Raw genomic sequence first — 21,494 nt, 5'->3', positions numbered from 1 at the left:
TTTATGGAGAAAAATTCACAAATTTTATAGTTTTGTATTCTTCTCTATTTTCTGCAGAGTGCAAGTGCAACAGTGCTTTTGCCTACTCCACCTCAATCAAATGCAGTATCATTTAAATCCCACAATATATGTCCCACACATCAGTCTACAATAAAGAAAGTATCTTCGAGACAACAACACTCAGTAATCTTTACTAAGTCCCCAAATAAATCACAACTGGAAGAGTCTGCAAAAATAAAAGAACCTAAGAAAACAATTCAACAACTGCAAGGAAAAATAAAAGCTAAAGTGAAAGAGCAGAAAAAATCGAAACAAACCAATACTAAACCTAAGACTTCGGCCTACTTCCAAGAAAACAGAATCTGGGAAATATAAAAGCGGAATAAAAATTAAATTTGAGGACCGTCATCAGATGACAATCTTCCTGACATCAAAGATATTTGCCAAGACGATGAGTTAAATGAAGAGGACCCAAAAATGTCATTTATTGAAAAAGAATCCTTAAGACAAGCTTCTGGTTCAAAGTATGTTTGCATGTTGTGTGGAGACTTTGGCAAGGACAACGTGCTCTGGTTTATGTGCTGCTCATGTGCAGGATGGATCCATGCGGCTTGAAGAGCTTCGGAATCTGCTGCCAACTTTATTTGTGATTTATGTATCTCGCCTAATGTGTAAAATCATGTCTGTTCTCTTTTAGGTTTTTGATACAACTCATTCCCTTTTATATGAAATAATAATAATAATATAATAAAGTCTTTTGTACAATATTTTATTGCACTAATATTATTACCACCCTAAACTGATGCTATTCAACTGTACGGTATAGCCCCACCTACTGTACGAAATAGCCCCGACTCCCGGGGCTATTTCGTACAATTACACTTATTTTTCACTTCTAATTTTAAAATATAAAGAGTGAAGTAGTTTCAAAACTGTTGTGTGCTTTTAGAACCCAATAAACCAAATTATATGTTGTTTATATTAATATAATTTCTATTCAATTAATAGCTGTGTAATAAAAATTCTCCCTTAAGTGTACGGTATAGCCCCGCTCTCCCTTATACGCTTCAATAAATTCATATCTAGATCATGAACAAGCCTTTAGAGAGCTATGGCCAAACCGTTATACGACTTAATGTCCAACAAGCTAGCTACTGTCAAATAATAACACCCAAGGGTAGTAGACTACAATGCCTCTCCTTAGACTCTTAACACATGACCTTTACTTGATCTTACTTTAAAATAATTAACTTTCATCTATTGACCTGGTATTATAACCTGTTTTATTTACATTCAATTGATCATCCTCAGGTCTATCTACTTCTGGAACAACTGGTAACCTAACAGGAACATCTGGATTCCAATATAAATCTCTGGGATCATCAATAATTGTCAAATCACCTGAACTGGCATTTAAAGAACTAGCTACCGACTCTGAGCACAAGCTCAGAGGTGAAAGTACCTTTTGTATGTCAGACACACTGGTCCCAGATTCATATCTACGTTACTAATTGTATATTTCCCAATATTCAACCTATCTTTCGAAAATATAGGTTTAAATCTCCACAACAATTAATTTACGGTTTTTCGCTTGGTTTGCGGTTCACCACAAACCACAGATTCACTAACCAAGCCTCCTATCTATTCATTCTCTGTGACCAACCTTTCCTCTACCCACTTTGCTACTTGATCATTATTATTTCTAATTTCATCCCTTAAATTATCTCTTGCTCATTTTCTTGTTCACATTAATAATAACTGAACTTTGTACACTGCACTGGAGATTTTACAAAATATTTCATGTGGACCTGACCAGAATCTACTCAATTTTGATCCTTGCGCGTTTTTCAAAGCCTCATGATAAATAAAAACTTTACCTCATGGTTCAAAAACCATGGTTTTACTTCCGTTATCATAATACTCACTTCACTCACGACTCTGTCAATTCTGCTGCTAATTTAAATGCACCTTTGAATTTTTCTGCTAGATACACACATGGTGTCAGTTATTACCATACAACTATCGTCATCATCACTCAGTACATTCATCTCCCGTTCATCCATCAGTTAGAAAGGAGTGGAACCTGTGGCTACATTCTTTGTATTCCTTTGTGCCATAAGAACATATGGTAAATGATTATCCCAATCAGCGCTGCGGTTATCCACATAAAGCGGTAACATACCAGGTATAACAGATTGCCTTATTTCTAACAAATTATTAGTGGATGGTTTGAATGGCGTTGTTTGAAGTTTATCCCTGACAATTTACAAGTATTTTAAAATAAACTACTCAAAAAATTAGTCCTCATGTCAGTGAGTAATTTTAATGGTACACCGTAACTGTACATGTCAGCTCTTTGATCTTTTAACGGCACTGCTACTATCCATCTAGAGTAATGATTAATAAATGTCAAAATGTTTTTACTCCCAGATTTAGTTGGTGGCAATGGTCCAACAATGTCTAACGCCATATAATCCAAATGTTCATGAACAGGTTTAAAAATCTCCATAAGAGCTGTATTTCTGTTCACTGGTTTTTACAATGCACAAGACTGACAACTATTTACATAATTCTCTGTATCCTTAAGCAAATTCTTTTGTTTTGTTTTTGTGCAAGACTTTTATTTACTAAGGCTACCCCGAACTCCCTAGGAATCAATTAAATCCCTTTTTAAGTCTACCCAAATCTGGATGCCACACCTGGCTTATACTAAACCCTGTCTGCATTCCCAGACACTTCAAGGTTCTGAGTTCAAAGGATACTAAGTAGGCTGTTGGAGAACAAAAACCCAAACCGACTTTGATTTCAAAGAACAGTAATATATAACACCAAGAAGAACATGTGTACCAAGTTTCAAGTTTCCAGGACCATGAGTATCACATAGATGGACAGAGAGAGATGGATAAAAATAACATGATTTTAAGAAGGTCCTGTCAAGTCCTTAAAATAAGGACCTCAAAGCAAGGGATTTCAAAGCAAACATCAGTTTTGGAATAGAAAAGTATTGTCAGTCTTATTGAAATTTGCATACTTGGAAATTAATAAGTTTTACAGTATTTAACGCTCTAGGAAAATAAACAAATTCAAGGGTTTGTTTTATTCACAACACTGATAATACATTTCCAAAAATAAAAATACTGTCAAAAAATTATAACATAAGAACGTAACGGCTTAAAATCTAGTGTCAATAAGCATGATACTGTTAGCGTGAGGGAACTGTTGTGCCGACTGTAAGCAGAATCTGGGTACACTGTTCAACTGTTCCCTTGAAGAATAGAGAGAAGAACTGTCTCGTAGCAACCACTGGCCTCTCCCTGTCAAAAAACCATCTTCATTTGCATCACTTCCTCAAGTGTACTCATTAAGTTAATAATAGTTCAAATTTGGCTGTGCATGCATTCTCTTACACCTGATACTGTCTAGAAATTAGATTGGTGGAATCATTATAACAGGTAAGTTACGAAATCACTTGTAGAGATAATAGGTCAAATGTCAAGAGAAAACCTCGTCATTTTCCATTCAAAGTTATGTTACCTCTCATTTATTATTGCTTTGCTGATAGAGAAGTGGAGGTTCAAGATTAAATTATTAAACATATTTAGAAATAGTATTTATTTACATAATAGGCATTAACAAAAATCTTAATTATTTTCCAACAAAGAGAAAAATTGTCAAGTTGTAACTTATATGAAATAAATGACTTAGAACGAGAATGTATGGCCATGGCAAGGACATAGCCAGTAAAGGGTCCAAGGAGTCCGAAACTCCAAAATTTCAATTTGTTTCAATTACTTTTTTAGCAAAGATTATTATTATTTAAATAATTCAGTATTACAGACATGTGCCGCTGAAAGATCGTTTTCAACATTGAAATGAGTCAAGAACTTTTTAAGGAACAAAATGGGGAATGATCAGTTTTCTGCCACTCAGAGAAAATATCAGTCGTCTTAACCCCCCAAAATTCTTTCATGGCTACATTCTTGGCCCATGTGAATCTTGTTGCAATTTTGTACAAAGTAAAATAACACCATAACCTGTTTTATTTAAGTTCATTAATTACTAGTATTTGATTTTAACTATTTTTGTAAAAATATTTCAGATTATTATTTGCAAGTAACCATTGATACTCATTATTATTATCCATCAGATATGTGAAACAGACTTTTTCTGAGGGTTGAACAGGTGAACTGATTTGTAATGTGTAAAAAACTCGGTTGCTCCACCGTGCTTAGAGATTGTGTCTATCACATCGTAGTGCACTCAATTGTGCACCTGATAAGACAATAAGAATATTCCTTCGCCCTTATTACACTATATCGTGTGGTCTAGGTGTTTCTTTTGTCAAACGATATTACAAGTTCATTCTGACCTCTTCAGACGAACATGACTACAGATTTCAGGAGCCAAGTCTGTAGTACCAACAGATTCCAGACGATGCACTACGAGGAAAGTGAATTGGAACTTAACTCAAGATTCACATTTATTTGCCTTGATAAAGTTGTAAATCCAGTTGTCAAAGTAGGATTTATAAATGAAACCTCTGATACAGCTGTAATGCTTATAGATTTGATAAACCTAAATATTCAAATTAAATATATGGGTTCAGCCACCAAATCATATATAAATACAGGTAATAGATATTTATATTTATTTTCAAATAGTGTACTTCAAGATAGAATAATATCTGTAAAAACTTTTTGAGAGTAATCTTGCATCATTATTCAGCTTTTATTTCTTAAGAACAAGAATTTTAACCCTCTCCTGGGCAAACGCCTCGAAACGCTTCGGCAGGGCGCCTGGCGCTAAAGTCCAAACTCCTCCAATCGCCTCCAACTGCTTTATCAACGCCCTCTGCTTTGTGCTGCTGTCATACGATTGTTTGGGGAACTAATACTGGAAATATCTATTGGCAGTGTCATTGTTGCCTTGTTTATTCATAGTTTTATGACTAGGAACGCTATCTAGGATTAATAATTTGAAACGGTTCATTGATTAGTTCATGGACGGTGATCTAGTTGTTAAGTAGTACAATTCTTTCTGACTTGTGCTGCTATCTTACGTAATTTTATGAACTATTTGGGACTTTTTATAACCACTTATTTACTGAAATCATTTCGTTAGTTCTTTTCGCAGTCTTTACACTTGGTTCTGTACTTCATACATGGCAGGTTCAAGGTGTTTGCGAGATAGCGAAATTGATCACGTTATTATTTTAATAAATACAACGTTATTATAGAGGATTTAATCATCTCTGTAACGATGTACAAAACATAATAGTTTTATTAAAATAAAGTTCTTAACTTAGTAAAAACACGAATAAGTGTCCCCTCGCGGCAGAGTGGCCGATTTAATCCAGTCCAGTAGCGCCAAAAGCGCGTCACAGTAATTCACCTGGGAGAGGGTTAATGAAGTATTTGTTTAAACTTCCTCAATACATATTTATCCCAAAAGCAATATGAAATTGTTTGTGATTTTCCCTCTCTTTTACTTGTACTTGAAACTTTACTTTAAAAACTGACAAACTACACAGATGTAGCATATATATAGCTTTATATATATATATATATATATATATATATATATATATATATATATATAGCATATATATATTGCCTATTTCTGTTCTTAACCACATTTTAAGGCGCAACTGCCTTTGAATCACTTAGTAAACTGAAAAATGTCATATTTTTCTTCTTTCAAATCTCGGGTGATCAGGAAGATTGAAAATATAAAATAGTTGTTATCGAACAATTAAAGCATTTCAATGTATTGGTGGACACTAAACTGAACACAACTCTTTTTCTAGTAATGACTGAAGAAATGACATATTATCTGGAGAAAATGTTCCATGAGTTGTAGTTTTAGTGTGACATTAACACTGCATTTTTAAAGGTTCAGCATTTTTGTCTATTATGGCAAAAGCCTCCACCTAGATGGAGGCTCATAGATAAATTATTTTAAGTCTTTCATAAGTTTAAACCTTAAAAACACGGCATACAGACATCTCCATACCATCAAAATTGTAATAAATGTGGCATACAGGAATATCCGTATTGTCTTTTTTTTAGTTTATTGTTTATATTATATGTAATTCACAAAAATGTAGAAATGTGTAAATGTATTGATTTACAACCTTCAGGAAGAAATTGGATTGTGTGTCATGTGGAAAATCAATCAAAACTCTTACTATTCTTTTATCAACGTTTCGTCTTGCGATGTAAGCCATACATGGTGCTCACGTATACGGTGAGTCTACAAGTAAAACCAGTTGTGCTTTTTTAAAAATAATTTGTTTGCTATTTCTTATTGTCGGTTTAAAACAATTTTGGATAAAACTTTATATGGGATGCTGAGTAGTGAGATGCCTCTGTAGTTACCACACACTCTTCTTTTTCACCCTTCTTGTGTATAGGTATTATTATTGCTTCTTGCCATTCAGCTGGCATTTCTTCTTTCTCCCAAATACGAAGTATTAGTTTCCATAGATTTTCCACTATTATTTCTCCTCCTTTCTTCAAGAATTCTGCTGTTATTTCATCCTTCCCAGGAGCTTTGTTGGTCTTTAGCGCTTTGACTGCATCCTTTACTTCTTCTATGGTTGGTGGTTCTATATTTGGTTGAACATGATAGTATTCACCAACTTGCTCTTCGTCCCTAGTTTGGTCCTCTACATTTAGTAGCTCGCAAAAGTACTCTCTCCATCTTTCTATAACTTTTGTACTTTTCTGTCACCAACTCTCCATTTCTGTTTTTTACCCCATATGGGTATGGGGTAAAACCTCTTTTGAAGAATCTTATTTTCCTGTAGAAGTCCTTTGCGTTATTTGCTGTATTATCTTCCTCAGCCTTGTCAAGCAATCTATGCAGATACAGTCTTTTTAAACCGACTTGAACATTATACAAATGAAATAATCAGGGAAGAACAGGCAGGGTTCATAAAGGGCAGATCAACCACAAATCAGATTTTCATTTTCAAAGAAATATTAGCTAAATACTGGGAATATAATAAAGAATTTTTTGCCATATTTATTGACTTTCAAAAAGCATACGATAGCATAATCAGAAAGGAGTTGTGGACACAACTAGATAAATTTGGCATCCCGAGAAAATTAATAAACTTAGTTAAGATGAGTGTCACAGAGTCAAGAGGCTCAGTAAGAATTAATGGTCGGGACTGTGTACCTTTTGGGATAAACTCAGGAGTCAGGCAAGGAGATGGTCTTTCTCCAATCTTATTTAATATTGCCATGGAAGAAGCACTTCAGAGTGTAGCAGAGAGGGATTTAGGGGTGGAAGTTGGAGCTAAACTAAACATCCTGGCTTTTGCAGATGATGATGTTGTCATATTTGCAGAAAATGTAGATGATTTGAGGTCACTAACTGGACTATTTATGAGTGAGGCAGAGAAAGTGGGGTTGAAGACGAATGATGCAAAAACTAAATATATGCACTTTAGAAGGAATCAAAATCAAAGAGGAGGACCCCTACAAATTGATGGGCATGTTTTCGAACAAGTGGAGAACTTTAAGTACCTTGGGGTCACAATATCAAATAAAAACACAGATGAACCAGAGATACAAAATAGGATCAACTCAGCAAATAGATGTGCATATGCATGCAATAGGATACTTTCAACCAAATCTCTCTCTCACAAAACTAAAACTAGAATATACAAAACAATTATATGTCCAGTGCTTTTGTACGGATCCGAAACGTGGAGGCTAAATAAGAAGGATGAGAAAAAGCTTCTAGTTTTCGAGAATAGAATTTTACGTAAAATTTATGGGCCATCATATGAACAAGGGGTATGGAGAAGAAAACATAATAGAGAAATCAGGGAGCTCTACAATAGTACGGATGTAATAGGAGAAATAAAGTGCAGAAGACTCCGTTGGGCAGGCCATGTTTTGAGAAGAGAAGAGAAATGCAAACTGAGGAGGGTAATGTACGGTAACCCAGAAGGAAGACGACCCCGTGGGAGACCGAAAGTGAGATGGTGGAACCAGGTGAAGGCTGATATGGAGAAGGTGGGCGCTTCAGAGGAAGATGCGGAGGACCGTTCAAGATGGAGGAGCTTTGTTGGTGCGGCTAAATATCACCTCCGATATAAATGGCCCTGAGAGTAAGTAAGTAAGTAAGTAAGTAAGCTATTTCTTATTCCAAGAGATAGAAAGTAAATTTACAAGTGAGTGACTTAGGTGAGTCTACAAGTAAAACCAGTTGTGCTTTTTTAAAAATAATTTGTTTGCTATTTCTTATTCCAAGAGATAGAAAATAAATTTACAAGTGAGTGACTTAGGTGAGTCTACAAGTAAAACCAGTTGTGCTTTTTTAAAAATAATTTGTTTGCTATTTCTTATTCCAAGAGATAGAAAATAAATTTAACTTTTTTTTCCTCTCTCTTGGGGCAGCCTACTACCATGCACTTAAGCCTCAAGGGCTTTTTGCGCACCCCGGAAACACACCATGAGACCCACCAGTCTACAATTTCAGCAGTTCAATAAACCGCCGAAAACAACCTATCAAGTCCTCCTGGAAAATTCACCACCCCTGTCCAAACTACCAAAGATGGCATACCGCTCTCTTGCTATTGCAGGGCAATCAAAGAGCAGGTGCTCAGCAGTCTCCTCCTGCTCATTACACCTTCCACAGAGCGGATCCTCCTGAAGGATGCCAACTCTGTGAAGATGCTTCCTCAGGTGACCATGCCCCGTAATGAGACCAATGACCTTGGAAGACATTGATCTGTTTAATGAGAGAAGGTCCGAAGCCACCCTGGAGGAAGGTGACTGTAATACCATGCTACTCACTCTCAAACCCGGATGCAACCTCTACCTTCTCTCAATTTAACTTTAGCGAAAACAGAATTATTTTAACTCTCTAAATGTACGCTAATGGAACCAAGGTCAAATTATCAAGCGCACTTTAAGGTTAACTTACATATTCCTCTTCATCTTCTTCTTTAGTTGAGAACTGTGATTAATATTTTCAACATGAAAACCCCTATTTGTAGTTATCCAATTGGTTATAGTTTCATAATCATTTAGATTTTTGTGATATTCAACAATAAAAATAGTTTATTTCAATTAAATCACACATTGACGAAAAATGAAGTTTTTTCATGAAAAACGAAGTGTATTACTACACATTACAAATTTTTTTTCGAATATGTCAATGTGGTTTTTTATAGAAATCTTACATGGTTCATAGGGTCCGTAGGCACATTGAAGAGACTAGGATAATAAATCAGAATGTATGCCTGTATTTATGTTTCATGGCAATAAAGAATATTTGACTTTGACTTAGTCTTTAGATGTTTAGCTTTAATATAGTTACATTATTTTTTATATATAATTTTAGTTTTAATATTTAGTTTTGCAACAGAGGAGAGTCATAATGTTGTGTAAAGGGGTAAACACCTGAACTGTTTAAATTTTCTCTAAAAATTCCCAATAATATGATAATAGTCATAATCACAACCTAAAGTTTGAGTGAAAGTTTGATTTATTTAAAACTAGCGGGCCCGGCGCGCTTTGCTGCGCATTTCAATAATTTTTTGCAAAAGTTGCCCGCGGCTTCGCACGCAATTTCCCGTTGAAAACAGTACACTATATTCACTTATTCTTTTTCTATCACATTCTAAACATTGCTGAGATAATTGATAGTCGTTCCATCGTGAGCCTCTTGGGCGTATTATGAAGGTATGTACCATATTCCTGCCTCTATCTAGCTGTTACCCACGGCTTCGCACGCAAATCTTAAGAACCGAAGTCCTTATATTACTTAGTAAATTTTTTTTTTTTACTATAATAAATTTTAGATTAAATTAGTTATATCTCCGATGCCACGATTGAGCTTGCTTTGTTGTCTCGATCGAGAGAATATGTACACACGGAGTTTTGAGAACCATACTTCTGTCAAAAAAAACAACTAAGGTTGATTTTATAACATTCTTTATATTTGTAGCCAACGTAAGATAGTAATTATGATATCTGCATTACTCTTCTGATCAAGCATGAGCATGGTTTATATTAAATAAATATATTGCAGTTAAAGGTGAATTTTTACGTCAAATTTGAATTGTATTATCTGGATAGTAAAGTCTATGTTTAAACAGTGATTGCAAAAACAGTTTAAACAAAATTTGTCGTTTCTCTTAAGCTTACTCTATGCTTTAAAAATTATAAGTGTAATATATGTTTACAAAGAACAGCTGATTAAAAATTTGAAAAGACGTTAACATATGTTTGCTGCAATGCATTTCTTATGGGTATTTCTGTAACCAGTGGGGCGGAATCCTGAATCGGGAAAGGGATGGGCATAGCTTATAAACCTTCTCTGTGGAAAAATACATATACGTACAAATTTTCATCATGATCGGTCCAATAGTTCACGATTCCATAAAGGACAAACATACAAACATTCATTTTTTATATATATAGATATTGAGTGTGCATGGTAACAAGGAGGCTCAGTTGGTACATTTTCAAAATGTTGCTCACAAATATATTGGCATGATCTGCTGATAAGCAATATGAGAAAGTGATTGATTTCTCCGGTTGAAATGTTTCAATCATATTAATATGCCAGTTTAATCTAGTTCAAACCATTTTATAACCAGTTTCAATGTAGCTATTAACTGTAGTGAGTTTCCTCTTACACTGTTCAGAATGCTTTATAAAGTTATTTTTATCATATTGCACATATCAGCTGTTTTTGGTAAATAAGTTGGGCAATAAAGTGATTGTTTTCATTACTTTATTAAAATTATTTCCACTACGGTACTTCAAAAATAGTAACTAGTTAAAAACTATCAGATTTCAAAAAAATCCAATACAAAATTATTCGTGTTTTATCCAATTCTAACAAATTAAAGTATAAGCAATTCATATTTTGTGGGAAATGCTTACACTTTTTTTAAAAGCTCTTGTTTAAAAAAGCGTTGTATGCATTTTTGTTGACATTATTTTTATGTAATAGTTAGGATTTTTAGAATAAATAGCTATGTTATATAGCAACTTTGTAACTAAAGAAATTAGTAACTGTACGGTAAAACTTCATTTATCCAAATCGATTGGGACTAGAATTGATTCAGTTTAACGAAAATGCACAGAAACTAGGAATACGGTATGAACACAATCGATCACAGATAAGAAATTTATTGGTTGCAAATATAACAGTAAAAGGACCAATATATTGTTTAATTTACAGAGATTAACTATAAAGAAAACAAGAATTATATAATAACAAAGAATATGAGTTTTACTGTTTCAGAAAAATCGGTCAGTCTACTTCGTGTAATTTTGGTACACTGCTTCCAGGAAGTACAATCACATAGATGTTCCAAGACCATCATATCGCTGTGGCATCAGATTGAGTTGACATCTTTCTATTTTTTATTATTATAATCATTTTCACTGAAGAATAAGCTGCTGATACATTTTAAACATCGTCTGAAGTCAATAACTTATATCTCCTTAATTCCCCAGCAGGCATCACTTATGCCTGGTTTATACCTTCCAGTTGAACTCACACTGGGCACAGAAAAAACCGATGTGTCACTTAAATCTGGGCAACCTTATGGATGTCCAGAAGCGGCACATCACTAACCGCAAATGACAAGATTCTGGGGTGCAAGGGTAATTCATTAGGTTTAGTCTACTGCGGGAGATAACTGTTGGAGTTGGTGAGGTTTGTTCCTTAAGAGTCAAAGGTTCTTGCCAGCCCAGACATAAGGGCATATCAACTCCTGCCAGCTTTGACTGAAAAGATTGCTTCAGAGCTGGCTTCCCCTTTTTCTGGGGCGATATGATAAAGATTAATGCCCTAAATTCCTCCTCATAGATCTCAACAGGAGGCAACCACTACCCCCAACCTTACCTATCCAGAATATCCTATCATTCTGAAAGCAGCGAAAAGGTCCTTTTAGAAGTAGGTGCAATTTCTATGCTTCTTGTCTTAAGAGAAAAAAAATCTCCCAGAAGTATAACAATTACCAACCTCTCATAGGTCAATATTGTTGATAACGTAAAAATGCGCTTGTTTGTTGCACAACACATTGTTGCGTACCATAATTGGACAGCTTGGTCGATTGAAATCGTGTCCATAACGATATGCGACTTGAGTCAATCCTTCTGGGAGTTTGATGTCAAGATTTGAAATTTTTAATCTGATGTATCAATGCATGTTGTTACACATTATGCTTAATGCCACACCTGTGTTAATGTCAAAACAAATTACAATGGGATTACTCTCTCCAATCTGTAATCTATTCCAAAAAATGTACTCTCTGTACTCTGTAAAACTGATCCGAATAAAAAGCTCTGGATAAATGAGGTTGTAGTGTATCATTGTAATCATTGTAAAGAAGTACAGACAAAAATACGTCCAATTCTAGACTTAATATTTTATTCTCTTCTGACCCAAGATTACTGCCTTTAGGGGGGGGGGGGGGTCCAGACAACTAATATTTTCCTGTAGTGGACAGACAATAAGGCCCCATTGTGTTCCTTAAAAAGTTCTTGACCCGTTTCTTTGTTGAGAACCATCTTTCAGCAGTACATGTCAGTAATACTGAATTATTTAAATGATAATAATTGTTTACTAAAAAGTAATTTAAAAAATTTAAAATTTGGAAGGGGGTACGGACCCCTTGGACCCCCTTGCTGGTTATGTCCTTGATTACTGTTGAGGAACAACCGGATCAAAATGAAGACCAACTATTACAACAACAAATACTTTATTTAGTAACATTGAATAAATTGTATTCATAATGTAAAATATTTTTTCCAATATAAATGCACACAACATATTACAATTTATATATAACATTTATAAAAGGACATTTGAAAACAGATCAAGCAACCTGAGATTCATGCAAATGAATGCACGAAGACATGACAACATGTAAGATTAAAACAAACTAAGATTTAAAACTAAGTACTGTACCTTAAAAATTATGTTCTTACATCATTACGTACAATTTATATGAACATTATCTGGTTTTGTTTCTTAACAGTTTTATAACAAGGAATATAACATATAATTATAACCTGAGATATATAATTAACTTTTTCTTATATTGTTCAGGCACAAAGTTTAAAGTTTAAAATCGCTGGGTAAAGGAATGAAAACGAAGACGAATAGTTTAAGGACCGCCGATCAAAGACACCATAGCTTTCTTGTAGTCCCCTGATGTTTCACTCTGAAAAAAGCCCTTGAAAATTGGAATGTGTGCAAAGTCAACAAAAATAAGCAGATTCAAAAATACTCTCGACAAAAACTCCTCTTCAACTTCACTTCTTTTACAATTCTAAGGGTTTTAAACGAGGTGAGGCGATGAATCTCAATGGTGGTTTGTTTCAGGAGGAATTACAACTTGCAACTTTGGATACCATAACATTACATCCCCAACTTCACAGTAGTACAGTGTAATTGCACTAATCCGAATTCATCTAAATTATCTCAAATTGGAATTAAAGGAAAAGCATTAAAATATTTATAATCATATTTGAAAGACAGAAAACAAAGAACTACCATGAATGATAATTCAGTTACAATTACGTCTAATCGGGAAAACACAGCTTATGGTGTTCCACAGGGTTCAATTTTAGGTCCAATACTTTTTCTAGTCTACATTAATAATTTACCAATTTCCTTTCCAAATACTGATTTTATCTTATTTGCTGATGATACAAATATACCAATTCAAGAAAACAACATAACAAGAACAAGTATGGAGGTATCAATCGCAAGAACTCTAAATCAACTTGATGAATGGTTTAATTCTGCTGGACTATTATTAAATCAAACTAAAACAAATGTAATGCATTTTAAAACAAAAAATAACCATAACAGTGTCTTGAAATGAAGCAGATTAAACCTAGGCGATTCACATACATTTTTAGGACTGAAAATTGATAAAAATTGAAACTGGAAATTTCATGTTAATTATCTAGTAAACAAACTAAGCTCTTTTCGCTTTGCAATGAAAATATTAGCAGATTCAGTATCTATTTCTACTTGTAAAATTGTATATTATGACTATGTTCAATGAATTCTGAAATGATTTTGAAAAAGTATTCAAAGCCCAAAAAGCTGTTCTGAGAGCAATGGCTAGTGCAAACTTTAGAGACAGCTGCCAACTACTATTTAAAAAAATCTAAAATACTCACACTACCAGGTTTATATATTTTTGAATTGTTTCCATACAAATCCAAAATCAGCATAATCATACTACTAGACACAAAACTCTTCTTGCCTTTCCAATCTATAAAACTTCTTTATTTGAAAAAAGTCCACTATATATGGGAATTCGGTTATATAATTGTTTACCTTTATCACTAAAAGAGCTTAAAAATAATAATTTTCAAAATAGTATTAAAAACCTCCTTATAAAAAAGGCTTATTACAGTGTAAATGAAATGAAGAAAGATTTTTCAAATAATATAACTAATCAATTTTAAAATCCCAATCCATGCAATTATTCATTAATACACCATATTATCACTTCAGTCTATGTAAAATAAGGATGATTTATTAATCTGTATAGACATAATACTATATAGACAATTCATGTAGTACATACTGCAACGCTTGTATTTTAGTTATACTTGACCATGCACCTGTTTGTATTACTTATGTAATTACTCAATTGTCAATGTGCAATAAATACGTACTTTGAATTTGAATTGTATAAAGATGCCATGAACAAAATAGCATTAAGAGTCTTGCACAGACACAAAATTATAAAACGCTTTTGCTTTTTTTTAACACTTTAACATGGCTATGTTGAACTCAACCATAAATTAGGAGATAAAAAACAGTGAAATGAGTTCAGACCTGTTGCAACCACTTTAACAGTCAGCAGTCGAGTCTGAGAATATTTGTTTCTTTATTTGTTCGTTCATTACAAATTTACTTTTAATTTATGTAAAAGATTTGTGTATTTTATTTTTATTCAAAAATGTTTACTTAAGGATTAAATCTTTCTTTTTATTAATTCATAATGTCGCCTTAATACTTCGTTTTATAAATATTGAGTTGAAAGTGAATAAAAAACATTGTTAGAGGAATTGTTTTATACTTTTTTCAATTTTTTATGAACTCTGCTTGAATTCCTTATTAGGGGAACTTAAAAAATTAGTTTCACTGGTATGGACCAGTACTTTTTCAAATATGTGGAATTTCGGGTTAACCGTGTGTATTTGAAAAAAAAAAACATCTATTGATGAAATATCTGTCAAAAGTTACACATGCTTTAAAGAAATTTTTAAACTAATCAAGTACTCTAAAATCAAAATTTGAAAAACTATTCTCTAGAAAAATAGGGGACCATAGCATACAGATCACAAAAACAAGTGAAATTTACGAACCTTGACGACGCTCTCCAGTGTCTTGCCGTAGAGTCGCTCGTACTCCTTCTTGATGTTTCCGAGGTCGATCTCACTGCGGCTGACGATGATCCTGATGAGTGTCGAGTCCTTGGTGCCCATTCCGGCCATGGCGTCGTGGAGCTGTTTGGCGTAGAACGTCAACGGGTTCTGAACACATTGCACTGGCGACAAACGAAAGCAATTACCATCATTGACATCACTTTTACGGTGACAAAAGATATTCCATGAATGTACAAAATCCTATTACTATTATACAATTTAAATTTTAACAATTGTATTCAAACAGTACTTCACATTTTATACATTGTTGAAAACATTATTTGATTCCTTGTAATGGGGTAGGTAGTATTATATAAATAATCTTATCCTTAAAAAAATTTAATTATACGAAATAAAAAAAATAACAATGACATTAATTTTAATCATATAAATATATAGTAAATACAATTACTTACAGGACTAACATAATCCTAATCCTGATCCAATTAAATTCCAAGTTTTCCTTAAATTAGTACAGTACTGTATTGCTCCCTTTATGTTCTGAATAAAAGCTACTAAAAGGCTTCTCGACTGATCACGCTCATTAAAGACAATCCTGACAGTCTTTTCCTGAGTGATTGTTCCGTGTCAAAGCACCAATTCCTTGTTAACTAAATCTCTTTTTCCTCAATTCTCCTAATCGCTCTGCTGTACTGGACTTGACATTATTTCACAAGCACTTAAAGATTGCGTCCATTTCTGTACTAGTTCCTCTCATCAAAGTTTCAAAATATTACAGTACGTAAATATTACAGTAATACTGTAATAATCTCATGATAACTGTTAAGTCAAATTTTATTGTATTGGCAGCAATATGAAACACTAACACAAAGAGGATAACTAAACTACAATATTTTTTAATTCCACATATTGAAACAATTTACACTCAACCAGACTTTGTTCATGGCCCAAGGGAGAAAAATAGGAATTCTCTAAAACAACCAGTATTTTCAGATTCGTATAGATTTTAATCCTTTCTTCATACCTGACCTTCACACCCTGACTGCAAGCCTGTTGAAGAAATATTCCACTATTTATTGTGAAAAGTCCGTGTTGGGTGATTCTATACTTTCAGGGTCTTCAAAAATTAAATGTTCTCTACCAGAACTAAGACTTCAGCGTGGCAGAATACCTAATATCCAACTGCAAAATCAAAGTTCAAATTTTATGAGAGACCTTGTGCTAAAGTAAACACAATTTTCAAGCGAAGCCAACGATAGACAACTCACCGACAGCCATCATGGCATCATGCAAGGGCCCGCTCAGCTCATCCTTGATGGCCTGTTCCAGTGTACGCCCTGAGATGTTCTTGTACTCGTCAAACACCAAGCGCAGCTGCTCGTAGCTCTCATGGGCCAGGATCTTGTTGAACACCTCCTCGTTGGTCCCCAACTTACCCTCACCTGCAAGATAACTGGTTAGATGGTACATTTTGTTGTATCTCAACTTCCAAAATGATGAAATGACTTGAGGGAAATTTGGAATGAGTACTTGTACCCTCATGAGGCTCCCACATGATTCATTCTATTCTGGTGAGTGAATGTTATGATACACAATTATACTCATTTATTACTGGTAAAGATTACATGGCAATTTTTCATACATTGTCACATTGAAAACACATCATTGTATACTTCAATGTTAAGAGCAATGCAATCCTCCAGTTCGTCCAGATTTTTAAAAGAAGCAATACATTAAATAAATAAAAAACCCATTAAAACAAATCAATTAATTAATTAAATATGAATTACAACACAGATAAAAGAATTTACTAAGATCAACAATATTTCATGATTAATCCCAAAAAACTCATCTACTTCATAAAATGGGTGTTCCAAAAGGAAAAAGCCTATTTGCCTTTGAACACACTGAATGGTATCTTAATCTATTTGGCAGTGCATTCCATAATTTCGATCCAAGAGATAATGTTGCTAATGAATATTGTTTGGAGGTTAGTGTTTTGGTTATAATATTGTTTGCATCCCTCATGTTATATTGGTGGATGTTTTGATACGTTTGGTTATTTGACATAGCCATGTAAAGCAACAGTTTATACACAACTAAACAAGGAACTGTAATAATATGAAGTTCTTGAAATTTTTGTTTGTACATGAATCCTTATAACTAATACCAAAAATATAACGTACTGCTTTTTTTGTTTTAATAAAATGTTATTAATGTTCTTTTTAAAATGTATTTCTCCACATTTCAATACCATAAACCAATTGAGTAAAAAATGCATAATATACCATTTTAAGAGCTTTTCATTGCAGAAATCATAGTTTTCTAATCATAAATATTGCTTTAGATAACTTTAAACAAAGTGTAGTTATATGGTCATTCCAATTTATATTTTCTTTTAAATTTAAATTTTTAAAGTTATACATGTCTCTGTGCAGTACCAACACCTCTGTTAATAGCCTTGTCCCATCTACTTAAATTTTAATGTTACTGGAATGATCCACTACTTAAAGTCTCAAACTAATATCTGAAAGAGTCAAATTCTTAAGACGGTGGCTAAACAAAATCACTCAACTCAAACCTGAGTGACCATACTGACCAACAGTAACAACATGATCATCTTTTTGTGATCTGTATCAGGCAACTGGGAAAAAAATTCACATCTGGCTGTTTTATTCCTTCATGTTGAACTGGGTACTGCAAAAGTGATATGTCACTTTTATCTGGTCAACCATATGAATAACCAGGAGCGGCACAACGCTAACTGCAAATGTTGAGATTTTTGGATGGACGATAGATCAATAGAACTAGTCTGCTGCTAAGGATGACTGCTGGATTGGATGGAGCATCCTTAGTGTTCAAGGCTGTTGCTAGCCTGGACATGAGAAAGCTCTACCCCCTGCCAGCTTTGGCTAGAGATATACAGAGTTCTAAGGTGACATGGCGTAGATATAGTGTGTCTGCTATCCTTCCTCGTGGGATTTCAACAGGATGCAGCCCCTACACCCAACTTTACTCATCTTGAATGTCATGCCATCCAGAAGCAAGTGCAAAGGTCCTTATAGGACAAAGTGCAATAAGAGGTTTCTCGGCTTCTAGTCCTAAGTGAGCAAACAGTTTTTTAAGAAATTTAACTCTACTAGGTGTACACAATTTCTAATCAATACTCCACAGTTTTCAAATGTCTCAGTCCATCTTCCATGAACTAAATCACCGTTGAAGAGTTCCACATAAAATCACATCATGATTTTACTGTTTACCTGCCCTATTCATCCTACATTTCCAATAATTTTTATTTTTGTATATGCTGTTGAAAAAATTACGTGTTCAATACATAATTCTACTCAACAAAGCAATGTCATATCATAATTTCACATCTTTCACAATTTAGTACAAGTAAAATACACACTGCAGATGCTATGTATTTTACTTTTTGTACAAATTTGAACAAGAAAAATGCTGTATTTTAGTGTTTGATGTGCAAATGTAAGCGGTAGAGGATTTGTAATCATTCACAAATACTAAATAATAAATGTCTTTTTTGAGATAAATGATGATGAAATTGTTCTATTTACACACTGCAGGGTAGAGTTAACAAATTGGCTGGAATTGTCATCTATATTTAACGGGTGTTTGATGGTGGAGAATTTCTTTTTCTTTGGCAGCACTGCTAGTAAAAACACTGACCCATCTGCTTCTGCTTTTTGTTACTCCTGTTACAGCTTCACTTAGATTCTTAAAGAGCAGTGTTTATCTACGGAGGTTGAAAAAGACAGTCTCTGTAACGTCATCTTGAGAGCAATTGACTGATATTTTTTGCTGTAAATAAAGTACCATGCCACATCTGTTACAAGGTTTTTCAAGAAGTTATCATCATCAATCATGTCTGTGGACATGTCTACTATTATTTATTTTTTTCAGCTGTAACATGTATAATGTCAAACACAAAAAATTAATTGATGTTTGACTCATTATGAGTAATAGTCTGAATAACTCCTTGTGAAATTCATAACCAGCAAACACTTCCTAAAAAATGACCCATTATTTGATATCTCAGGGCAAGGACGTAACCAGCGAGGGAGTCCGGACTCCCCCAAATTTTCCAATTTTTTCAATTACTTTTAGCAAACGATTATTACAATTTCAATAATAATTCAGTATTACTGACATGTAGGCTACTGCTGAAAGATTGTCTTCAACATTGAAACAGGTCAAGACTTTGTAAGGAACAAAATGGGGAATGAGCGTTTGATTGCACTTGCCTTACTTTTCTGTGCACCATGGAAAAATATCAGTCGGCTTGACCCCCCCTCAAAAAATTTTTTTTGGCTACGTTCTTGTCTCAGAGATGGCATTTCACTCCCCACCCTTAATTTTCACTAGACCTAACCCATGCAACTTAGTTTCCTATAATATTTAATATTTATAATATATATTTCTGAGAAGGCAGAACAATTTTAAAGGGAAGCGTTTTGTAGAGCGAACGTAAAGGTAGTAAAAGATTTTTACAAAAGGGCACTGAGGGATATCAAAGTTGACTCAAGTTCCGGAAATGCTTCAACAGTACGGAAAATGAATGCATCTAATGGAGAGTACTTTGAAGGTTTAGTAAAATAATAGGAGTTTAGTAAATATGTGGTAAATTAAGATCTTATACAACAATACCACTTTGTTTTCTCCTTTTGAAAAGAAGAAAAGTGATTTTTAAAGCTGAATGATTTACTGCAAAAGCATTACCTGCAGCATACAGAGCTTCAGCCTGTTCCTTGGCTTTATCAGGAGTTACATGACCAGGAGGGTTACGTACAGCCTGCAACAAACCTTTAACCTTATTATTCGTTCTAAATATCTAAACCTTAATAAATAAACAGAACAAAAATTTCATTTAAAACACTTGATTGCCTTCTGAATTTAGGTAAGTGAAGGTTTCTGGAGTATTCATTCACTCCGCTACGTAGATGAGCGTAACATAATTTGTTCTCAGTTCTGAGCAAGTTATGACTATCTCTTACGTTTTCTGGTTCTATTAGATTACGTATTATTATTATTTATATTACATTAAGTTACGTTTTTATGTAATTGCTGTTATATTCAACTTAATTAAACAAAATAAATTTAAGTATATCCCCACTTACTATACATTTCATTTTTAACATAACATAATTATTTGGTTGAATGGTAGCGTTTTATTAAACACAAAGTGTACAGTTGTTCAGTTACCACACTTTGAACTGTTCCAAATTGTGTAGTTTTGTGAACACCATTCAGTATTTCAAGAATCATGCACTAAGTTTGACAATCTCCGGACAAAATGACTCAACATGGATATTTGTGGATTATTTTTATTGTTGTTAACCCATATTATTAGTACCTATATACAAGTTTCACAAATACCCAATAATGATACCAACCGCAACTTACACAATTTTATATTTACAAAATACCGTACATAAAAGACAAAATTATATAGCCAATATGTCTCAACAATTTAGAATAATAATAATAAAAAAAAAAATAAAAAACACTAATTGGATTTTGCCTTGTAAGATAGACTTCAATAATGTTCAGCCAAAATTCCATGGCTGAACATCACAGAACTCATTTCCAATTCCATAACCATCATCAAACTCTTTATCTAAGTAGAAACGAAGTTTCAAGCAAAATTTAAAATCTGCAGATTATGTTGTAAAATGATGCAGATATCTTGCCACATGGTGTATGATGTTCACTGAGTCAAGCAAGTTCCATAGCAGTGTTTACATAATAAGTTCTGGTGAGGTAGTACTACAATGCAAGAGTGCACTGAAATCAGATCTTATCACCGACTTTTAAACATTGACTTTAACTCTTTCCGTTTTTCTTTTTAATCCATGAATAATCTAAATTTATTAAAACTTCACATGTTAAAATCTCATATGGTTGCACTCAGCTTGTTATCAAATTTATTTATTCTACAATTTTCTCATTGCCATCATGGTTACCAAAATGACCAATGTAAAATATTTGCTAACGCTCAGCCAAATCTCATAGAGTGACATAAACCATAATTTTCTTGAACTTGGTGTTGCTAATAAATAAATGAAGCTTAATGCAAATTTT

The 21,494-nt window shown here is 33.7% G+C and overlaps 1 protein-coding gene across 2 annotated transcripts in view; it reads right to left on the bottom strand.

Annotated features, from left to right (window-relative positions):
- Nucleotides 1-3,082: 3,082 nt before the first annotated feature.
- The window catches only part of LOC124367474 (annexin B10), a 34,900-nt gene continuing 16,488 nt past the window's right edge, over nt 3,083-21,494 (bottom strand). Inside the window, exons 6-9 of one of the 2 annotated variants that reach the window (XM_046824312.1) lie at nt 20,133-20,205; nt 16,664-16,837; nt 15,375-15,556; nt 3,083-3,314 (exon numbers count right to left, since the gene is read on the bottom strand). In XM_046824312.1, coding sequence (XP_046680268.1) covers nt 3,255-3,314; nt 15,375-15,556; nt 16,664-16,837; nt 20,133-20,205 — 489 coding nt within the window. In that variant the 3' untranslated portion in view covers nt 3,083-3,254. Of the gene's footprint in view, nt 3,315-12,722; nt 13,205-15,374; nt 15,557-16,663; nt 16,838-20,132; nt 20,206-21,494 lie in introns of those variants that run through there. The other variant, XM_046824313.1, reaches the window with a different exon arrangement.

The sequence above is a fragment of the Homalodisca vitripennis genome, chromosome 8 (assembly GCF_021130785.1).
Source record: "Homalodisca vitripennis isolate AUS2020 chromosome 8, UT_GWSS_2.1, whole genome shotgun sequence".
NCBI classification, from domain to species: domain Eukaryota; kingdom Metazoa; phylum Arthropoda; class Insecta; order Hemiptera; family Cicadellidae; genus Homalodisca; species Homalodisca vitripennis.
The sequence above is the reverse complement of the archived record's forward strand: the minus strand, read 5'-3'. Positions and strand labels throughout refer to the sequence as shown.